Raw genomic sequence first — 10,057 nt, forward strand, 5'->3', positions numbered from 1 at the left:
AAAAGAGAGATGGTCTTCGCTCAAGTACAGATCCACACGGCAACAACGCGTTCTATGGCAACCATTCCGGACTACAAGTGCAGGGAGCCAGAGGTCACTGGTCACTCCCGTGTGCCTGCGCAGCAGGTCAAGGTGAGCCACACACAGTTAATATTACACACACACACACACACAGAACACACGAACACACACACACACACACACCCAACACCACAACAGCACACACAACACAAGACACCCACATCGCCACACCCACGACCCACAACACACACACACAACACACCCAGCACACACACACACACACACACAAACAGAGACAGAAGAGCAGCCATATGCATGTAATGATGATATTTTCAGCCACTGTGTTTTATCCTGGCAGTGATAATGTGTGTGTGTGTGTGTGTGTTGCTCTTTGTAGGTATCTCAGTGAGCTCCTGCAGAGGGAGAACAGGGTTCTACATTTCTGGACACTGAAGAAGCGTTCGTCTGACCAGAGTGTCAACAGTAATCTGCGTTCCCAAGAGCAACCCAACAAGGTGAGTTTGCCCAACGCCTCGCTTTAGAATGAGTCACAGCACCACACAGGTGAGTTTGCACGCCTCCTTTAGATGAGGTCACACACCAAACAGGTGAGTTTGTTTTTGGCGACGCCTCCTTTAGCTGAGTCCACACCGCAACAGGTGAGTTTGCCACACCTTTCCTTTACAAGATGAGTCCACAACACCAACAGGTGAGTTTGTCCACCCGTCCTTTAGATGAGTCCACAACCCAACAGGTAAGTTTGCAACGCTACCTTTAGATGAGTCCACCCCAACAGGTGAGTTTGCCACAGCCTGCCTTTAGATGAGTCCACACGCCAAACAGGTGAGTTTGCCACACCTCCTTTAGATGAGTCCACACCCAACAGTGTGAGTTTGCCACACGTCCTGTTAGATGAGTCCACACCCATACACGGTGAGTTTTGCCAGCACGTCCTTTAGAATGACGTCCACACCCGCCAACAGGTGAGTTTGCCGACGGCCGTCCTTTAGATGAGTCCAAGCACCCAACAGGTGAGTTTGCCCCCGCCTTTCCCTTTAGATGAAGTCCACCCACACCCAACAGGTGAGTTTGCCACACCTCCTTTAGATGAGTCCACACCCAACAGGTGAGTTTGCCACACCTCCTTTAGATGAGTCCACACCCAGTTTGGGAAACCTGAGTTTGAGATGTAGAATTATAACAGAGCCATGTTGGCACCCAGACAACTGCATTACCCTGAAAATGGTTTGTCCTCCTCTCTCTCTCTTTTTCTCGCCCTTTCCCTCTCTCTTTATCTCTCTCTCCATCTCTCTCTCCAGGCGTTGGATTGGCTGCAGCAGAGTGGTGAGCACTACCTGTCCATTCACACATCGCCAGGGGCAACCAGTGCAGAGACCCAGGACCTGCTGGCTCAACACAGGGAATTCTGCATCTCGGCTAAGGTGAACACACACACAGACCCACTCACATACACACATGCTTACACACACACTACAAAGGTAAGGGGTATATCAGAACAGTTCCCACAATCCATTTCTCCCCTCTACCTCCTCCCAGCACACTCAGGAGAAGGTGCACCTGCTGATCCAGCTGGCAGAGAGCATGCTGGGTAAGGGCCACTCCCACAGGGTGGAGCTACGGAGGTGTGTGTCGACGGTGGACAAGCGCTACCGAGAGTTCTCCATGCGCATGGGCCAGTACCGGACCACACTGGAGACTGCACTGGGAGGCTGCACACAGGTGTGTGTGAGGGTTGGAGTGTGTGTTTCTTGACGACTAGTTGTCTTCCATGTGTGTGAGGGTGACTGAATGTGTTCGGCTGGTGGGTGCACGTGTGTGTGTGTCTCAGATTCCAGCTGAGACACACACTGAAGGATTTATGTATGGGCTTTTTGCCCATGTCTGTTTCCTTCATGTCAATGAAGTTCTCTGAGTGGTATTGAATTGTCTCCGTGTACGGTGTCCCCTGTAGGACAATAAGGACCTGGAACTGGAGCTCATCCCCAACAGCCTCTCTGACTCTGACCCCGAAGTGAACCTGAACGACCCCAACCACGAGGTCAGCGACGAGAAGAGGAGGACGGCCAGGAAGAAAGAGTGAGTCCAACAGAGAAAGAGAGAGAATGAGAGAGCGAGAGGGGGAAGCGGAGAGAGGATAAGTGGGTGTGTGTGTGTGGGTGTGTGTGTGTGTGAGAAAGAGAGAGAAGAGGGAGAGATAGAGAGATGGTAGGATAATTGTATTTATTGAAAAAGTAGCCAGTTTCCTGGTACTCCTGCAGGTATATCATGTCAGAGCTTCTCCAGACAGAGAGGGTGTATGTGAAGGATCTGCAGGAGTGTATTGATACCTACCTGTGGGAGATGACCAGTGGCTCTGAAGAGATCCCCAGCAGGATCGCCAACAAGGATGACGTTGTCTTTGGGAACATCCAGGACATTTACGAGTTCCATAACAGGTGTGTATATTACAGTCTGTATAGCACAATATGTGTGTAATGTATGGTGTTTAGCACATATCATTAAATAGAACAGAAATTGAATTTATCCCGAGCCAATATGGCCGCCATTATCCCATTCTAGAGTTCTGCAGGTCTATGACATCTATGACATTATAATGTATGTCTCTATGGTATAGCACAGAGGGATTCAAATATTACTTTACCAGGTCTGGACTCCTGCTGCTTTTCTGTTCTACCTGATAATGAATTTCACCCTCATGGTGTCTCAGGTCTAAATCAGTCACTGCTTAGACGGGAAGAATTAAAAAAGCAATGGAACTGGCTTCAAGGTCCATGTTTGAGTTTGAAGGGTGTAGGCATAACATAACAGATGTGTGTATAGTGTATAATGATGGTTTGTGTTTGGTTGCAGTATTTTCCTGAAGGAGCTGGAGAACTACGAACAGCTACCTGAGGATGTGGGTCACTGCTTCGTCACCTGGGTAACCACCAAGACATTATGTCTGATAGAGCATAGAGAGAGAGAGAGAGAGAGAGAGAGAGAGAGAGAGAGAGAGAGAGAGAGAGAGAGTGTTTGTGTTCCATTTGAACAGACACCTGCGTTGAAAGTTAGAGGCGATCCATGAACGACAGAACCAATCACAACTGTTGTAACAAATGCACCCTAATGATCTAGAAACCCCAGACTCCGAACATCCACTTTATCTGAAAACAAACCAGTCCTGCCCTACCATTGACCTATTCCAGAGAGGAGACCTATACTCACGAAGGAGATGGACAAGCAAGTACAAAATATATCCCTGACCCTCTCTCTGGAAGAGATGCGATTAAGGGCAGTATCTCCACCTTATGCAGGAGTGGAACAAGCTGGAAACAAAACTAAGAGAAACTTCAAGTCCTGGTGACCTTGTATCCACTTCCTGGATGACACAAGCTCAAGGAAACTCTTGGCACCTACTGGGAGTGTGGTGAGGCTTTGCCAGGGGTCAAAGGTCTTGTCCAGAGAGGCAGTCATGGTTTAAGACCAACATCTTACAAGACCTCGATCAATAACTCGTCTGCTCCTGAGGCGTTGACCCGCGAAATGACATCCACGCCAGCCCCAACACACCGCACCACCACACCAACACACACACACACACACACACACACACACACAACACACACACACACACAACCACCCACAATCCACACACACACACACACACAACACACACACACACACCACCACACCAGAGCTCCATCTTCAAATTCCGTGCACCTCTGATTGTTGGATGTCGTACTCTTGATTTTTGGGATGTTGAACACTTGAACACTTTCCAATCTGGGACTGAGCCACTGACTTCTTGTCCTATATGGGCACCTGCTGTACCACTGTCATAGCTATGAACCGTAATGCCTGCTCTAGGTATAGTATGTTTGTGTCATTGGCTTCTAAATTTTTGAATATTAAAGTCCTTGTTATGCCATCTCAGGTAGCAGTTAACAATTAGAGGGGCCGTATGTTAAAGGCGAATGTAGACATAGTTGTATTAAAAGCACAGAACATTACAGACTCCATGTATGTGCGTATATATATATATAAATATGATATATGAAGTATGTGATTCATTATGTGAGGAGTACCTAACCTTTATGATTTATATTTTACTGAGTTGATCGGTATATATTCCTTCTTGTTATGAGTGTACTTATTTTTGGCTCCCGCCTCTTGCCCATTTATTGTACTGGAGGATGTGTGTGTTAGTATAGGATAAAAGACAGAAGTTGGCGCCTTCAGTGGTGGAGGAGTTCCTAGCTAGATCGCGGAGCGGCGCTTTAGTCTTTTGACCAGACATACAAGAACAGATTCATAATATGCATTTCATGCTCAAGTAATCTATGCCTTAAGTTGATCCTTCTTTAAATTTAGCAAGACATCAGCTTATCATAGTTAGATATAAGAAAAATCCAATACAATCTATTTTGTTGCAACCATATCCACCTGGGCATCCTCATGTGAAATGTTTTTGCCGTTTGGCTTATAGAAACCGTGAAGTGGAACTGTGATGTAGAGCCTCTTGGCAGCTGTGAGCTGGCTGTTTCCATAGTAAAGGAAGTCAACTACGCACTCAATAGAAGCGTCAGCTAAAAAACTCACATACACTCTTAGAAGTCTTAGAAGCTCGGGAAATGAGTGCTAATATACACTTTAGAAACAGATCACTCTTGGGTACTTTAGTGTAAACAGTGGGTGGCTGCTGGTATGTTAGTCGGCTCTCTACCTTGTCGCTGTCTGCTGTGTTCTGAGAGGTGCGGGAGCTGGCCAATGGAGACGTGTCCGGCTGCTGCCTGGCCATTTTCTCCCAGGCCTGTCTGCATCCTCCATTGCGTGTCTCTGGTGGCGGTGACGCGCCTACCACATAAAAAATATCATGATACGTACGGCAACACCCTGATGACTACTTACATTAATAAAAACCATAGATGATCCTATTAGAAATTCCATTAATGCGGGTGAAAATGGCAGCCCATAGTTGGTCAGGAGAAACATCCAACACCGGTCTCTTTGAATGAGAGACAGTGATGCAGTAGAGACATAATCCTGATTTTACTGATGAGGAGAATAAATAGTCTGAAACTTAGCATGTGATGATATCAGAAAATTGTGATCCTAAAATATTTGTTATTTACAATTATATAAATTGTAGTTTTATATGCGGTTTTATACAAATGTCTCGTATAAATAGCTCTAGATATATGTAAACAGACCATCAAATGTCTAAATGTTTCCTTTCAGGTGAAAATCTGGCAGAGTGCTACATATTATATGATCATATCAGAACTGTTTGCAACTTTACCCACTTGTCTAAGTCCTACCAGTATCATCCAACTGATTTCAGCCAGTGTCCTGGCTGTGGATTGACTGCGCTTGTTGAGATGCGAATGTTGGCATATTGGCCATTTAATTTGAAATTCATGGAATCATTCCTCTAAACTGTCTGGGCTATCTAGCTAAAAACATACAGTGTGTGATAAATCTTCAAACTTCATCTTATTTACACACAATATCTGCAAACCATGGTTTAACATTTATCCCCATCTAAGAAGGATTCATGACCATTTCTAGTATTCTAATTTCTTAATTTCTTTAATAACAAACACTCAAACCCACCTTTCTCTTCCATTAGCCAAGTATACAAAGTGTGTTCTAAACCCCTTAGCGGACAAGAGACAAGAAGACGGCGAGAGAGGAAGTTGGGTTGCTGTGTGTGTTGTACGAAGCCTTCCGTTGAGCTGCGCGTTTCGCCGACCAGGTGTGGGGGCGGGTCGGTCTTGGGGAGGGATGGGCTCCCTCAGCCGCTCCTCTCAGATGGCCACGGTTCTCTCCTGGATCACTCTGACCACGTTACGCCACCCCTCCTGCTTCAGCTCCAGAGATGCAGGCCTGGGGGACGGAGGGAAGAGAGGGAGGGAGAGAGGCGCACTGGAGGAGCGAGAGAGACAGAGCGGGAGGGGGGGAGAGAGAGAGAGAGGGGATGGGGCAGGGTCAGCAGGAGGACGGGGGAGAGAGGGGAGGGAGGGAAGTGAGAGGAGAGAGCGGCGAGGGGAGTGAAGAGAGAGCAGAGCAGCGGTACGGCGGAGTGACGAGCAGGGAGAGAGAGAAGGGGAGTGCCAGGAGAGAGTGATAAAACGAGACAAACAGATAGTAAAGTAAATATAGGAAAGCACCAACCAGAAGCTACATCAGAGAGACTGCAACAGTGGAAAAGGTTCACCAGGGAGATTTTTTTAATTTTTATTTGAACCTTATTTTAACTAGGCCAAGTCAGTTAAGAACAAAGTTATTATTTCACAAGGACGGCCTACCCCGGATCCTACGCAAATCCTCCCCGGCCAAAGCATCCTACCCCCGGCAAAAATCCCCTAACCCGCGGCGTAACGCCCGGCCAATTGTCGCCACTCCCTCATTGGGACTCCTAATCACGGCCGGTGTGATTAACCAGCCCCCCCATGGAATCAAACCTGGGTCCGTTAGTGACGCCTTCTAGCACTGAGATTGCAGTCGGCGAGCGCACATGAAAAGGTTCACCAGAGTGCACAGGCAGTTAGGAGAGTGCACTTAGAAAATACTGATTTGGCTTTACCTTTGAGGACGGTGTCGTTGTTGGTCCAGGTGGGGGTACGGCCGCACCCACATGAGAAAACTTACAGGGTCCCCCTCAATGTGCTCGTCACCCCCAAACCTGACGTCTGGAAAAGCGACACAAGGCCAGTAATGTTCCGTTCTGGAACAGGAGGTGGCGTACTATGGATGTAGAATGCCATGAAAGTATATTATTGGCGTAGCCATAACCCTCAGCTGCCTATTGTAAGGTACCTGGGTGGTAGAAATATTTCTATATCTTTTATATTATTTATGTTGGCTATATATCAGTATGTTAGTATGAGCTAATATGAATATGGTAGCTATGGCATGTATGCATGTATGGCTATTTGGATATGTAGCGTATGTGATAATGGTTAGTATAGCTGACCTATATGGCTTTATGGTATGTATTGGTATGAAGGTTTATAGTATGGCTTGGCGTATAAGATATGGTATCGACGCTATCGGTAATTTAGAATGGTATGGGCTATGAGGTATGATATGTATGCATAGTATATGGTATGGTATAGTCTATATAATATAGTTATGGCATGGTATGGTGGTATAGATGGTATAGTATGGTATGGTATGTATATAGTATGGTATGGCTATAGTATGGCGTATTAGATTACTATGCATGCTATAGTATGGTATAGTATGTATAGATGTATAGTCGTATGGTAAAGTTGGTATAGGTATGGTATGGCTATAGTATTGTGATATAGGTTAATAGGTATAGAATGTTATAGTATAGTATGGTATAGTATGTATGTATGGATATAGTATGGTATGGTATAGAATGGTATAGTACAAGTACCCTCAGCCTGCTGTTGTAGAGGTCACCTGGCTGTGGTAGAGTACATATTATATAGGTTTTTTACCTATGTGGTATAGTTGAGATGGGTAAGTAATGTACGTACATATAGACAGTATGTACGGTATGTACGATGCAGTATGTGCGGTACAGTATAGTACAGTATAGTATGGCTATAGGTATGCTATAGTTTAGTTTCAGTATAGTATAGTATGGTATGGTATTTTATGGTATCTAGTATGTATAGCTAATGGGGTATTAAGTTTATAGATCGGTATTATATAGCAGTATTAGTATAGCAGTATAGTATGCATGTATAGTATGTATTAGTATAGTGTGGTATGGCTACAGGTATGGTACTTAGTATAGTATAGTATGTATGTATCTAGTATGGTATGCAATGACACAAGTATGCGCTATTAGTATAGCATAGCTATGGTATGGTAAGTAAGTAGCATGTATTTAGTATAGTAATGGTATTAGTATAGTATAGCATATGTATGGTATAGTTAGTTATTGGGTTATGCGATATAGTATGGTATTAGTATAGTATTAGATGTAGTATGGTATTAGTATAGTATAGTATGCTATAGTATAGTATAGTATAGTATAGTATAGTACCCTCAGCCTGCCTCTTAGAGTACTTGTACGTCCGGAGGAGTCCTTTATCTCTTACTGAAGACCAGCGAGAGCTCGAACAGGAACATGGCGTCCCGGCCTTTCCTGATAAGGGATTTAGGATCCCACCCTGGAAACAGTATCCTGCAGGAGCAGCTCTCCCTGCCACCTCCAAGCCCTCCTTACCAGACCTGGATAGGAAACAGCAGGAAGTCATGTCACATCTTACAGCAGGATGTGACCTCATACAGCAGAAAGTGACATCATATAGCAGGATGTGACATCAGCTCACCCTCTAGCATGCTAACATGCATGGCATCGTTGGCTCGCTTCTGGAACGCTCAGCATGACGTCCAGACCCTCCTTGATCTCGCCTTTTCCCTCCTCACAACACGCAACAACTCCTGGTCACACAGACAGACAGACAGACAGACAGACAGACATACAAGACAGACAGACAGACAGACCAGACAAGACAGACAGACAGGCACAGACAGACAGACAGACAGGCAGGCAGGCAGCAGGCAGGCAGGCAGGCAGGCAGACAGACAGACAGCGAGACAGAGAGACAGAGAGACAGAGAGCAGCAGAGAGACAGAGAGACAAGAAGAAACAGCGAGACAGACAGACGAGAGACAGAGAGACAGAGACGACAGCAGACAGACAGCCAGACAGACAGACAGACAGACAGACAGACAGACAGACAGACAGACAGACAGACAGACAGACAGACAGACAGACCAGAACAGACAGACAGGCAGGCAGCAGGCAGACAGACAGAACAGACAGACAGAACGCGAGACACGAACAGAAGAGACAGAGCAGACCAGACACAGGGAGACAGAGAGACAGAGAGACAGAGAGACAGACAGACAGAGAGACAGAGAGACAGAGAGAGAGACAGACAGACAGACAGACAGACAGGCAGGCAGGCAGACAGACAGACAGCGAGACAGAGAGACAGAGAGACAGAGAGACAAGACAGACAGACAGACAGACAGACAGACAGACAGACAGACAGACAGACAGGCAGGCAGGCAGGCAGGCAGGCAGACAGACAGACAGCGAGGCACGAGAGACAGAGAGAGAGAGACAGACAGAGAGACAGCGAGACAGAGAGACAGAGAGAGAGAGAGAGAGAGACAGAGAGACAGAGAGACAGGAGACAAGACAGACAGACAGACAAACAGACAGACAGACAGGCAGACAGACAGACAGCGGGACAGAGAGACAGAGAGACAGAGAGCATAAGAATAGTGTCTTGTAAAAGCAACACACATCAGTATTTCTCCTGTTCTGTACCTTGAGAAGGAGCTGGTACCTGGTTATGCGTTGAACCGGCTTGATGAGCGCTGAGGAGATGGAGTTAGCAAGACCATGCCTCCTCTGGACCTCCTACACACATACACACAGCGGAAAATCAGGGCTGCAGAGACGCTACACTGAACAGGGATTGCCATCTACAGACTAACTGTATTATGCTGAGATGTGGAAAAGAGAGAGAGAAAAGAGAGAAAGAAAGAAAGAAAGAAAAAGGGAAATGGAGAGTGTGTCACCTGAAAGAAGCCTGTCCCATGTTGCTGGATCAGAAGGCTGGAGTCTGTTTATTTCTACAATACGTCACAACATGTTGGAACTTATCTGCCTGAGAGAAGAGAGAGAGAGAGATGTATGTTTATTTATTTACCTTTTGTACTTGAACTATTTGCACATCATTACAACACTATATATAAGACATAATATGACATTGAAATGTCTTTATTCTTTTGGAACTTTTGGAAATGTGATGTTTACTGTTAATTGTATCTATTCACTTGCTTTGGCAATGTAAACATATGTTTCCCATGCCAATAAAGCCTTTAAATTGAATTGAATTGAGAGAGAGAGAGAGAGAGAGAGAGAGAGAGAGAGAGAGAGAGAGAGAGAGAGAGAGAGAGAGAGAGAGAGAAGAGAGAGAGGAGAGAGAGAGAGAGAGAGGTGAAGTTCAGACAACACTCCTCAGTACTGTGATTCATC

General features: G+C 45.8%; 1 protein-coding gene across 1 annotated transcript; it reads left to right on the forward strand.

The window, feature by feature from the left end:
* Positions 1–9: 9 nt before the first annotated feature.
* Positions 10–4,886, forward strand: LOC112079568 (kalirin-like). Its single transcript, XM_070442375.1, has 9 exons — positions 10–132; positions 441–536; positions 1,081–1,104; positions 1,341–1,463; positions 1,579–1,761; positions 1,994–2,118; positions 2,301–2,477; positions 2,893–2,962; positions 4,773–4,886. The coding sequence occupies exons 1-9, from the start codon at positions 10–12 to the stop codon at positions 4,884–4,886; spliced, it is 1,035 nt and encodes a 344-aa protein (XP_070298476.1).
* The last annotated feature ends 5,171 nt before the right edge of the window (positions 4,887–10,057 follow it).

The sequence above is a fragment of the Salvelinus sp. IW2-2015 genome, unplaced genomic scaffold, assembly GCF_002910315.2.
Source record: "Salvelinus sp. IW2-2015 unplaced genomic scaffold, ASM291031v2 Un_scaffold8497, whole genome shotgun sequence".
NCBI classification, from domain to species: domain Eukaryota; kingdom Metazoa; phylum Chordata; class Actinopteri; order Salmoniformes; family Salmonidae; genus Salvelinus; species Salvelinus sp. IW2-2015.

What these genes read in the sequence shown, in the direction of transcription:
- LOC112079568 (XM_070442375.1), top strand. Translation starts at nt 10, where the DNA reads ATGGTCTTCGCTCAAGTACAGATCCACACGGCAACAACGCGTTCTATG. An exon ending in AGTCCACCCACACCCAACAG is followed by an intron (nt 1,105 to 1,340) that starts GTGAGTTTGCCA and finishes CTCTCTCTCCAG; the next exon opens with GCGTTGGATTGGCTGCAGCA. An exon ending in ATTTACGAGTTCCATAACAG is followed by an intron (nt 2,478 to 2,892) that starts GTGTGTATATTA and finishes GTTTGGTTGCAG; the next exon opens with TATTTTCCTGAAGGAGCTGG.